At 42.1% G+C, this 12,907-nt stretch overlaps 1 protein-coding gene across 2 annotated transcripts in view; it reads right to left on the bottom strand.

Annotated features, from left to right (window-relative positions):
* Positions 1–497: 497 nt before the first annotated feature.
* LOC134037882 (chemokine-like protein TAFA-2) overlaps positions 498–12,907 on the bottom strand; it is a 30,687-nt gene continuing 18,277 nt past the window's right edge. The window contains exons 2-6 of one of the 2 annotated variants that reach the window (XM_062483441.1): positions 11,826–11,929; positions 7,557–7,709; positions 5,843–5,967; positions 5,013–5,316; positions 498–1,980 (exon numbers count right to left, since the gene is read on the bottom strand). In XM_062483441.1, coding sequence (XP_062339425.1) covers positions 5,305–5,316; positions 5,843–5,967; positions 7,557–7,709; positions 11,826–11,928 — 393 coding nt within the window. In that variant the 5' untranslated portion in view covers position 11,929 and the 3' untranslated portion in view covers positions 498–1,980; positions 5,013–5,304. The remainder of the gene's footprint in view (positions 1,981–5,012; positions 5,317–5,842; positions 5,968–7,556; positions 7,710–11,825; positions 11,930–12,907) is intronic. The other variant, XM_062483440.1, reaches the window with a different exon arrangement.

Here is a 12,907-nt window from a genome sequence, read left to right as displayed (position 1 = left end):
TAAAAACATGTAAGGCTGAAATAACTCCAACAACAAAAGAAGTGTGGTTTCCTGGAGCAGTAGGCTGACCAAGGGGGGTTTGGATATCAGTAACACTCAGCATCCATTAGGTCGCTGTCATTTTAAATTCCCTTTTCAAGTCAACAAATGTACATGTAAATGTTTCATTTGATCTGTGTATCATGAAACTCCCCACAGTTTACTTGGATTTTCTGTCAAATTAAACCTGTTACATTTGGAATATATAATATATCCACAATTAGATGTGTGTGTGTAGGTGTGTGTGAGTTCACTCTTGATTGGGACTCACATTGGGTTTAGTGAGGAAGAGTGTGAAAGCAATCCATGTTTTGTTTTACAAAGTGAAGCTGATACATCTTAATCATATCAGTTTCAACAGGAAACTCTGTTGAGAGATCGATCCCAGAGAGAGAAAAGACATCTAGATGAATCTACCTACGGCATCAGGTTAGAGGTCACGAACGCAAAGGTTTCGTTACACAACCATAGTTTATTATTCGATGTTATCACTTGCACAGACAGAGTAAGCTTCAGCAATACCTGTTGGAAAGTTATCATCAGCAAATCAAATATATCAATCTGACTGAAAATAAATCATCTTTGGGAGGGAGGGGGGGGTGAAGAAAGAAAATAAATCACAGCCACTCCGCTAGTGCTGTTGAAAACGAATGAATGTATTTCAGCTTGCATACATTTACATAAACTTTACATGGCCATCCAGATCGGACTCACGGCTCAACACAGCAGAGACAAATTGACGCAGCCGACCGGATTTGACAGGGTGATTTTCAGAAGGACAGGAGCAGGTTTATAAGAGTACTCAGCCACTTCCATCCCACTTATGTTTGTGGCAGATATTATCTGACCGCTGAATAGCTCTACTCTAAAAATGCTGTGTTTCTCACAGAACAATACTTGCAGATGGAGGAATTAGAGAGCCCATTCTCTGCTGCTGATGACCCGCCCTCTGACAGTCGTGATTTAGAGTCGGTGTTCAGATAGCCGATATGTTCAGCATTTCTCTGGGTTCCCTGGAGCGTTAGCTTCCTCTTTCTGTGGTTCTACATTCATAAAAGGATCCTCTGATGTTAAAGTGAAGCATGTGCAAATGAATCTTATGCAGTAATGGACCTGGCTAATATCTGGAGACAGTGGGGCACTATACACAATCACACCCTAGAGTATCTGTGCTGGGGCAATCAGGTCAAGTTCTTTCATTTTTGTTTATAGGGTACAGTGGACTATACCACCTCCAGCCCTTAATTTGAATGTGTTTGCGTCTGGTTTCACTTAGGGTATGTTAGGTTTCCTTGTGACAAAAACTAGAGGAAGGCGCTTTAGCTTTTCTGATAGTCCTTCACAAAATATGGAATTGAAGAAAATCTGTTTGTGTTATCCTTTAAGAATTATCCTGCATCTTCACTAAATACAGTATACTTAAAGTTCACCAAATTGTATCTATTAAGCTCTCCTACTACAGTTTAAAATTTGGGGTTGTTAAACTTTTCATCAAAAGAAAATCCCCTTTGATATACTTATACTTGATCTTGCTAAAATACTGGATTTTCTGTCAAATTCACCCTGTTACACTTGGAATATATCGTATATTCAGAGCAAATACATATCCCACCCAAAAAAACGTACTTTACAAATGATATTTAGGCAAAAGTCACCATTGTAGTCAACTACAAGCAGTACAACGCTAGAGAATAAAAACACTTCTTGTCAACCACAGTTGGCTTTTAAAAATCAAAAGTCCCAAAGTTCACTCTCTTCTCTTCCAGATGTCTCTACCTGTTAACCTGTGCTTTCAAGTCTTTCTCCAAGATCCAAGTCCTCAGTGAAGCAAGTGTCTATTTACAGTAAGGTATTCAGCATCATCTCAGAAGTCCCTGGTGGTGTTCCACAGGTGCACCAGAGACTCTCTGAGATCTCTCCTGCAAACGCCTAGTGGTCCACCTGCAACAGAAACACATGTCTTTTAACGTTACGTTTGCTTGGACAAGCAGATATATAGGTCACACCAGGAGAAGAAGCTTTGCTGAGTTTCTACAGTCTAGTGATGCAATTGCATGATGAGCAAAAACCTTGAACTCATATTTTCAAAGTTTGGTTACGTCACAGTACAGTATGCCAAACACATTAAGAACAGACCAATCGTTGTCAATCTCAAAACCTTTTCTGTATTGTTTTGAGCGTGTCTCTTAAATGTACAGAGTTTAATACGAAAAAGCAACACATTAGGAAAGAGAAGCTATCAGTAGTTATTACGGAGTCTCTCTCTGTGTTCGCAATGGTCACCAAACAATGCAAACTCATTAGAACTCATAGCCAACCAATTTACCTCTGTCACACTGACTGCACACCCAGACAGGGACAATCATATGAAAATAATGCAAAACCTAGTTCAAAAGGCGAAAGGTGTTTTCTCAATAATTCATTCTTCAACTGAGTTTTTGCAATGAACAGAAATGATTGCGATCCACACTTTAAACTCTTTGGTTCTTTGGTTTTGGATGTTTTAGGAAGATTTATTTTTTGCCAAAGGAAGATTTTGACCTGTGCGTACAATAACATTTTCTATCATATTATGTTCTATTTTATTTGATTATATTCTATTGTGTTCATCCTCTATTCTATTCTGTAGTGTTGTGTTGTTATTTTCTATTCTAATCTGTTCTGTTCTATTCAATTCTACTCAATCTGCTGTGATGTCCTAGGGGGATTCCTGGAGAGGTAAACTGAAACAAAATCAGCTTTTGTTGCTGGGCGTTCAGCTTCTCCAAGCTCCTTATGAGATGAGCCCTGACTTAGCACCAGAGATGGTAAATTCTGTCAGATAAAAGAATGGTGGATGTGCATTTTTCTTACTTTACACACACACATCTACCCATGCACACACAAGCATAAAAACATAAACCTGCACACACATGCACACAAACATACACACCAAACCCCCATGCACACACACATGCCCCCCCCCCCTTCCCCCACAACTTGAGTCTGTCAGACACTCTCAAGACTCATTGTCGGACCCTCCTCCAGATTAAATTAGCCGTCATGAAGCTCCCACTGACTGACAGGCTCCTCCGCTTCGCCAAAAGTACATTCTGGAAAAGGCCTCCAGAAGCCTGGCTCACAGGGACCGGACATAACACCTCTGTAACCACGTCCACCACAAACCCCAACTGGCTGACGGGCCGACGGGTCGGTCTGACAGGCGAAGAGGGCTGCCACAGCTGCAGTAATGCTATGTCACTGCTGCTGAATTTGTGTAAAACGCAGACAGTTTTGACAGATTCATTATAGTAACCGACCCCACCAAACCTCGCCCCCAAAATCCAATGTGACACTCAACAATCAGACCGTTTTTTGGAGTCATTTTCAAAACTGTGCACTGCTTTCGGAAAATTTGCTTGAATTATTTTACCCACGGGAGGGATAAAAAAAAAAAAAAACACATTCCACCAAAGGCTGCTCTAGGCCTTTTCTAACTTGATATTACAGAACCCACATAATCATATCAAACCTAGCTGCAGTAGTTTTCGAAGATATTTAGGTTAGATATTTAGGTTTGCATATGTTAAAGGAGAAAGTGCCCTGTCGTGCATATTGCAATACATTCTCCAGCCCCTTCAAAGAGTCATTTACATTCAAGGCTGTCACTGTGATTAATGTGATACTAATTTGAGAATAATTCCATGCTAAAAAGACAAAGGGCACAGGCAGTGTTTTACCAGCAGAGAGAAGTGCCTTCAGTACAAGAAATAAATCCAGCACCACCCCAACACAGTCCTTCTGAAGTGACAAGGTAATGTGATTTTGTGAGATCGTCACAAAGGATGACAGAGAGAATATTAAAAGCAATGTGACACTTTAAAGGTGTGCCCCCCCCCCCCCCCCCCCCCCCGTACATGCCTGTCATTCCTAGAGTAGCTCACTGTGTTGCCAACAGGCTGGGGAGAAATTCACACTCTTTTACTGAAGGTGACTGAAAACGCCATTGAATACACAGATATGGAAAAGGTGTCTGAAGAAGTCACCAAACAGCCCTGGGTTGCCAGGCATTACCCACCCTCTCACCGTGGCAACCAGTCCTTTCCTGTCAGTTGGGGTTAACATGTGCAGAGTGGTACATCATCCTTATTTACATGAACATTTTAGTCATTTAGCAGACACTTACATACAAAAATAGTGCATCTGGTTAGTGTCGCAGATAGTCATGGACCAGAAGCGCACAGTTCTAACAGCATTACAGTGGTTAGTGACACAGAACGGTCTGTATTTTACAAAACACAGTGCATCGATAGCTTATAATTATCATAGAGGGTTGTGCTTGAAATACACTGGGGCTTTACCCGGCAGGAGGAAGACACATTCTAGGATGGACATGTCTTTCCAGGCAATGTATTTTCCATCTACCAAAAGTGCAGAAACATATAGTTGAGAGCTAAACCAATTAGACCAGTACGATGCTGTTTTGTTCAATTTAATTTAATGAATAGAAGAAACGGATTTCAATAATGCTTGTTTATTAACCCTAATCCTATCTTTTGCATTTAGAAAAATAACACCCAAAAATACATTTCTTATTGTGTCATCTTATCATATACGTGTATTTATTTTTTCAAAATCCAATTACATTATTATTTTCTCCAAGGTTTTACTCATACTCTATTTGGCAGCAATTAGTCTTTTGTGGTACATAAGTCATAGGTCCCTTAAGGGGACTAGACTTGATGAATCACACCCTGTTTAGAAAGTAATTATGGTGAATTAATTATGCAGTGATCGTTTTCCATCCAATTAACAGGTAAACAGTAATAGTTAGTTGATTACTCTTTTGCTGGTAAAGTACATGCAGAAATGAAAAACATGAAATACATTGAAACGCATTAAGTTAAAAACCATAATGTTTAACAGTAATATCAAAACGAACACCAAGATAATGGAATCAGACATCATCAACATCAACAAGAAGTATTCATTACCTTAATCCAGCTTCATGGCACCAATGGTTACCAAAGCTGATCCCGGTCGGATGAAATCTTTCCGGCGTTCCATGTTTTCAACGATAACAGAAAAGAGAGAGTGGAGAGGGGGGGGGGGGTGGTTTTAGATTTCATAAGAAAAGAAATTAACACGTGCATGTGGTTTGAAACGGTTGATCAATCCATTGATAGCGCAGTGGTGTAGCCACCAAAATGAAACGCTCCGTCCCGAGGTCCCGACTTCTCCCCGGATCAATAGGACCAGGCACCAGGCAGGTGTGGTGGGGCCAGTCTAAATAATTAACTACAAAGAGAGAAAGGCAGAAACCAAAGTCTAGGGGTCGTCATAACCCAGAGAAGGATGCAGGCTTCAGGTTACCGCGTTAAAAGCAAGTAATTGGAGTGAGTAATTTGCAGGTTTGGGGTCCTCAAGATGGCCTGAGAGTGCGAGGAAGACATGGCAGCAAATTGAAAGTAGGCCTCTAGGGCTTCTATTAGGGACGGCAAACATTAGCCATTTTTAGTAGTGCCACGGGGGATGAGTGTAATTTAAGATGAAACATCTTGACCTTGACAAATGATTGAAGTACAGTGAAGTACATAGAGCTATTCCTTTTAGCTGGTTGAAGGATTTACAAGGCGAATGATACAACTATTTTAAAGACACTTTTATCTAAAGCAACACATAGTACATGGGGGGGATTTGAATCTAGGACCTCTTGATCTGCAGTCAGATGCTCTACCACTGATATATACCCACACGCAAAGATGGTTCTAGAAAGCAGCTGGTTCTCTGAGACTGGTTTATTTTGAGCTGTTCAAGGGCTTACCTTGGTGGTCTTGATCTTGTTCCCCGTAGCGCAGCTCCATCCTTTTAGATCGGGCAGAACTTTGCACTCCTCTCCGTCCAGACAAGGGTTCATCTGGCACCACCACTTCTGCTCCACTATGGAGGCTACGGAAGACACAAACATCACTCACATTACAAGACATCTAACACACAAAATCAATCTGGGAATTGGTTAAATGGGTCGGTCATAAGGGTTGTCCGTTTGTTTGAACCTGCAACATCTTAATCTGTATTAAAATGCTCTACCACTGAATTATACCCAAACCAACATGAAATCTTGCAAATGTTGTAATTAATGTTCTTTATTCATACTTAAGCAGAAGGTCAAATCACAGAAACGGATTATCGGTTGATGTAACAATTGATCATTGCTGTACATCTGTAGATATGTTCTTTCGGTTTCCAACCAACCATGTTATAAAGGCTGCATTTCAAACAATAATAAGACCGTGAAAGGAAGGTAGGTCTCACGCTAAGATGAGACCCCAGGTATACCTCCATGAAAAGGGAAGAATAATTAAAAGGTTAAGTGATGATCATTTATCTGAGATCACCCACAGAGTGCTTTAAACAGGGCCGTTGGCACACAGCTTTAATTTGCAGAGAATGTCAATACTTAAAATGTCATGGAAGAGGTCAGACACAAGCAGGGACTGACTCAAGGTGTGATCCGCTCTCCAGCTCAAAGAGAAGGGCTATCTGCGCCTAGTTGGTGGTCTGTCACATTACCATAGTAAGTGATGTGCTGGGTCATTGATTTGGCAGCTTGAACTGGGCTGGCACAATGGTCCGTAATTGTCCTCAGTAACATTCAAGAGTCGCTTTGTAATCATCCCGGTTCTAGAACGCTCCTTCCCATTTTAGTGGAACGCTGTAGTCTTTGATTGATTGAAGTGGACATTATTAATGCATATACTGTACATGGATCCACCTTTTTGGGGTTGATTATCAGAGATATCATAGCACTATGGCTCTCAATACAGTAAAACATCCATGTATTGTTATTAATAGATAAGAAATACATTGAGGCTAAACTGTTCATCTCTGAAAGGCAAGCATTTCTTTGACTTGGCCTTCCGTTTAAAAATACTGTTGTTTTTTGTAATTTCACACTTATTTCATGGAAGCACCTTCCCTGCTTGCTGCAAATGAGATCTGCAGAAAAACAAATAATTTGAGGATTATGTCAAACGGTATCAACGTGACAAGAATCTGGCATCAGCACTCAGTTGCAGAGGTAAAAAAAAACCTGTGTTTGTCTTCCAGGCAAAACACCACACATGGAGACAACCAAGATGTGTCACGGAAATGAGATTTACTCTTGTGCCTCGCCACCCCAGGTTGTAGGTGCCACATGCACATTCATGCAGATTCATGCACAGTCTTGACGGTCTCCCACGTATTTGGCACACAGCACTATGGGCACTTCATACAAGTGAGAGAGTTACCGTTCAGAGCTAAAAGAGATATAAAATAGTCACTGTTGTCAGCAATGCTCAGCTGACTGTAACAAACACCAGGGACTGATGAGTCATAGAGGGTTTGAATGTCGGAAAGACCCCGTCTGTGCAGCTCTTTAACAGTAATTTACAGATATAAAGGTACTGTAGTGTCTGTAGAAATGACTGATGATCTCAGCAGAAATACCCCTCGTTTAGCTAAAGTGGTAAATCAATGATTCTGCTGGTTCGTACCATCTACGCAGGATGGGGCTGCCCTGGTTGTCCCGGCCACTTGTCCAGGGAAGCATGAACACTTGACAGTTTGGGAGCGTTCCTCTATTTTGTTCTTATTGCAGCACCGATGCAAGGCCACCACCTCACAGGTCCCGGTCCTGACATGGTGCACTGAGAAACACACAAAAACACACATTATTGCGACTTCAGGTACACTCACGTTTAATATTCATACTTCATTAATTTTACATTCTATTCATTTAGCAAATGCTTTTATCCAAAGGGACGTGCAAATAGTGTGCAAAGAAAATATGCATAAGATTAAGGATCAGAAGTGCATATTTCTAACAGTATTTCAGTGGTCATATAGTTTTACGGTTGTTAAAAAGTCTAGCTGCATTTCTGATACTGAATCATGCCCCTGTACATTATCAACAATTACACGCCATGCCCACAAGAAAGAACAAGATCCAAATGATTAAATATGACTGAAGAAACCTTATTTTCATCCCATGATGAGGTTATAAAACACAACTTAGATTATTAATTCACCTTCTTAAGATTAGCTAGTGTTGGCATTAGTCAGCTGCACTAAGGTGTTGTTAAGTGGAAGGAAGGGGGAATCATTGGTTTGGATAGAGCCCAGAAACAGCAGAGTGGTTAGGACTTACAGAGTCGCAAGTATATTTTAAGGGTGGGCCAAAGGAATGTCTTTTCATTTGGTGGCTAATTCCTTTAGAAGCTCCTGCGGTTAATAAAGAACCATGGAAGTCTTCATCAATTTGAAATAAATCCAGGTAATTGCAGGTAGTTTTTGGTCATTGTTTTGTTTGCCCTGTCTAAGTAGCTTCTCACTAGAAGGAAAGAAAGAGCAGTGAAGCTTTACTTTATTTACTGCTAGTTTCCAGCTTGTGCTTCATTGTCTGAATTATTTAGGGCTATGCAGCTTCATGCGCTTTTAATTGAACGTGACATTTTCTCGAGGTGTCTTTCAGCATAGTTCGTTATTGCCCATGTGGTAAACAACAAATTAAGTTGCCGTGCAGAACTCGGCCATCGCTGGCAGCTCTAGTAGCCCCAGCCTACAGTATACAGAGATGGAGTTTCGTACAACAAGCTAAATTACTAGCATAGCTTTGTGCACAAATATTACTGAAGCACAATGAAAAGTTATTGTTGTTTTCTTTCTTAAAGATGCAATACATTCAAGTGTTGTACTTTTTACACAGGGGAAAAAGTTTATCTGGATTGATTAGTTGGAACATCGCTTGATAATTATTTCTACCAGGCCAATGTACTAAAGCCATTGTTGATAGTAATTCGAGTCTGTGGATGTCATGGCAGGGCAGAGCAGAGCAGAGCAGGGCAGCTCTGACTGCAGAAACAGGGAAGGAGAGGCTCTTTGTATGCATACAACTTTTGATGGTGTTTGCTACGAACAAGCTCCCTTGTCACTGCTCATGCATCCCTAACGGAACCGCTCCCTTGGAAGTAGCGTGTCAGAGAGCTGACTCGTCCCAGCCCCCAGCCCCCGCCCCCCCCCCCCCCCCCCCCCCCAAAAAAAAAGCTATGAAAGACAAATATGCTCAGAGGCGTGGCGGCTTAGATCCGTGTAAGAGCAGCACTGCAGATGAACCAGCTCCAGAGGGCTGGCCTGCGTTTCACACAGAGCGGCGAGACGTGTTCAGACTGGTTCCAGAGCCTCAGCAGGGCCCTCTGTCACACCACCCTGCTATCAAACCAAGGAAATAGATTTACTTGGGAATGAGTTTTGTCTCGTAGCCATAGCTTCACCCTTAACCTGCTGTGCTGACATAGGCCCTGAGGAGGGTGAACAGCCTACAGGAGAGCACATATCAAGGTATTGAATAATTGGCGAGGCTGCATCACTGATTTGTGTCGGGCTGCTAAGCAGATCCGAAACAGACTCTGTGGGTCTCCATTAGGACAAGTGTAAAAAACAGCACATCATTATTGTCATCAAACAATTATGATTATCTGAAATGATTTCTCGGATGGAGTTTTTTTTTTGTTTAAGCTGTCTCTCTGTGGACAACAAGCAAGAGGCGTCAAGATAAATTGTTTACATTTCATCAATTATGAAGCAGTTTGTAATTACTGCAATATTCTGCTCTCGTGGAAAGGTGAAGAAAGTGAGATTAACTGCCCTTCTTTTCAGGCTGTGTACAGTCAAGAGGATCCTCTCAGTCACACTGTGGACAAGTCTGAGACTACAACACACAACGCAAACAGTGCAAAATAACAAGATAGTCAGTTTACTAAACACATACAGAAAATGTTATATTGACAATAAGAATAATAACAACAACAATGTTATATGGTATGTTGGTATAATAGTATACAGTATAGAGTACATGTAGACTGAAACTAGATGTCCGATAATCACACAGAAAAGCTTGATATTGCCATCTTCCACGGAAGCAGCAACAAGCCACGAAGGTAAATCCTCAAGGCACACTGAAAATTACACCAGGCAGTGTAATCAAATGTCGTTAAAAATACAATGTAATGAGATTGCTGAATTATTTCCTTACCCGAGTATCGATCATTTCGTTTGGCATGGATGGTGCCCCGGAGCGATACAAACTAGGCCTCCAAAACGGTCAGAAAGCTGTGGTCTAGAGTCAAGAGGAAACTACGGTTCCTTTATTGGTAATCCATGAGTTCTGTTACTGGCCGGCTAATTGTCAGATGTACACCATCAATGGAGAAAAAGCCTTTAAAAAGCACCTATGAACATGACAGGATACTATCATGTGATGCCTGTGGAGCAAAAAAGGCTGTCACATGGCACACACAGGGCTTACTGCTTACTGGGTGACTGAACACTTTGAAGGCCACTGCATATGGGTCATTTACACTGTCTATTCAATGTTCTTGTAGACTATGCAATCTGTCTGGATTTAGACCCTTCAACAGACTGAATACGATAGATTGATTTTATATCTGAATGGATATCTGAATGGATTAAGGATTCGAGAGATCCAATATCTGATCATATCATGAAGGAAGTTAGACCTTAGAGTCATTACAGCACATTTAAAAAAACTATTTAGAGTTACATATTCTTTCCACCAGCATATACAAAACAACAATATTGTGGAAGCAAAGAGCTAGTGTAAACAAGGTGATGAACTGAAGGCTGTGAGCCGAGTGAAGAGTCTAAGTCCATGTGTTTGGTGCTTTCCTGATTGACATGAAAGCTGAAGCACATGACTGTTGCTCCACATCTCAGCATATTAAACCAGACACATCCACTGCACTGACAGAACAGGAAGCGAGAGCATTTGGAAGATAAGAAAATATATACATATGTGTTTTGCTGACAGAATCCACCAATACAATTTATACATGTTTGTACTGTGTGTATGTATCTATTGGGGAGCACTCACAGAGAAAGGGCCTTAGAAAATCAATTTATTTTCTTGACGAAACCAACCAGATTTACCTGGTTTTTCCAATGGTATAATTTCTTACCTCTTCTGTTCTCATGGAAGAGTTTTTATTTTGTAGACTCTGAACGTGTTCTGGGTTCATTTCATCCCCTGAATGATAACAGGTTTAAAGCCACAAAAATAACTCTCTTGGGAAATTAGATGGTGCTGAGGCTATCAGATATAAATTGAATATGTGTGAGATTATTCTGATCCAATTCCTGCTTGAAATGATGAGCGCCTTGAGTGGAGGATCTCTGCCAATCAAAAAAGCCACACGCTGGCCCTCTGCCAACGCACGCACCTCTCTAATTGGTCGACGGAGAGGAAGTGAGCGCAACGTTTTCTGTCATGCCTGCGAATGGCCATCCTGCATGTCCAGGAAATCACCTTGCCAATTACCTGGGGCAGTGTATTACCAGTGGGGGAGATAGACTTGAAACATGTGAGATGCTTCCATTTGTAATGTTCACTCGTAATTGATCTCACTGGGTATAGCGATGCCCTCACAACACACACCTAATAACACAAGAGAATGTCTCAAGAACTGCTCCTATAAATAGTCCTTCAAAGCTCCAAACATTTGAATCCCATCACACAACCCTCAGATGAACATGTCCAATGTAATGTTCGGATTCGGATGCAAACAGTCTGTGAAAAGTTGTGAAACAAAAGTAGCAGGGCTCTGAAAGTTTTGACAACTACAAGACAAGCCAAACATCATCCAGACGTCTCTAAACAACATGTTGTAGGTTCCCTCAGACCACTGGCTAAAGGAGCTCACAAAGAGATCAATAAGCGGGCTGCTCTCGTCTGGGTGAACTTGACTTACCTCTGTGGCTGTCTGTTGGCAAGGGCATCTCCAAGAGAGTTACCATGCAGACCATTAGAAGTAGAGCACCTCTGGTTGCTTTCTGTCTGCATCGATCACTCATCCTGAGAGAGGGCGAGAGGTGACAGGATGCAGGGTTCAATTAGTTGGGTGGCGTATATGGAAATGTGTGAGCATTCATACTTACAGGAGCACCTGAGAACTCAGTGGGGAATCAATTCTACCAGCACCTGTTTTTTTTAGCTTACAAGGTTCCAAACACTGCTGCACATTTCCTCTTTATTTTGCTCTCTTGCACATTTTTCTTTTTCGTCTTTCTTTTTTTCTCACTCACTCACTCTCTCATCTCTCTCTCTCTCTCTCTCTCTCTCTCTCTCTCTCTCTCTCTCTCTCTCTCTCTCTCTCTCTCTCTCTCTCTCTCTCTCTCTCTCTCTCTTCCTCCTTTTTGACAGGTATGCAGGGGCCCTCTGAGCTGGAGAGCAGGAACAGCGGGTGAAGCCCCCCCCCCCCACTCCCCTTGCTCCCCCCTCCGCCCCATGCAGGCCCGACCACGGCCCCAGGTCACAGGCCCTGACAAGCTTGTTGACAGCAGCAGCGAGGGGGAGAGAGAGGGGAGGTCCTGGGCTCCACTGTTCGAATGTAATCCGTTCCTCCCCTCCCTCATCCCTGGACCTCGCGGGGCCTCGTCTCCCTAACGGAGCGAGGAGGAGATCTGCGAGGGCAGCCTGCAGCACATCACCCATCAGGCTTGTTATCCTTGACAGGAAATGATCCGATTTCAAATGAGAGACACAAGCGGCACGGTAATTACTGGAAGAGGGCAGGTATCGGGTGCCGTGAGCCTACTGCGTTACATGCCTCGTTTACGCCCTTTCATGATCACCTCGTCCTCTTCCTTCGCCCGGAGCATTGACGGATAGATTGAGTGTCCCTCTCAGGGGTTATCAGATTATTCATGTAATTAATTTCGGTTTTCAAAATGATGTAACATGACCTGACCTTTGAGGGTGTCGTTGGATGAAAAGACGAATGCAACTGCACGCAACTGCATGAAAAGGCCACTTAAAATGCTGTACGTACTC

The sequence above is a fragment of the Osmerus eperlanus genome, chromosome 17, assembly GCF_963692335.1.
Source record: "Osmerus eperlanus chromosome 17, fOsmEpe2.1, whole genome shotgun sequence".
In the NCBI taxonomy this organism is placed as follows: Eukaryota; Metazoa; Chordata; class Actinopteri; order Osmeriformes; family Osmeridae; genus Osmerus; species Osmerus eperlanus.
Note: the sequence above shows the minus strand (reverse complement) of the source record. Positions and strands in the feature narration are given on the sequence as shown.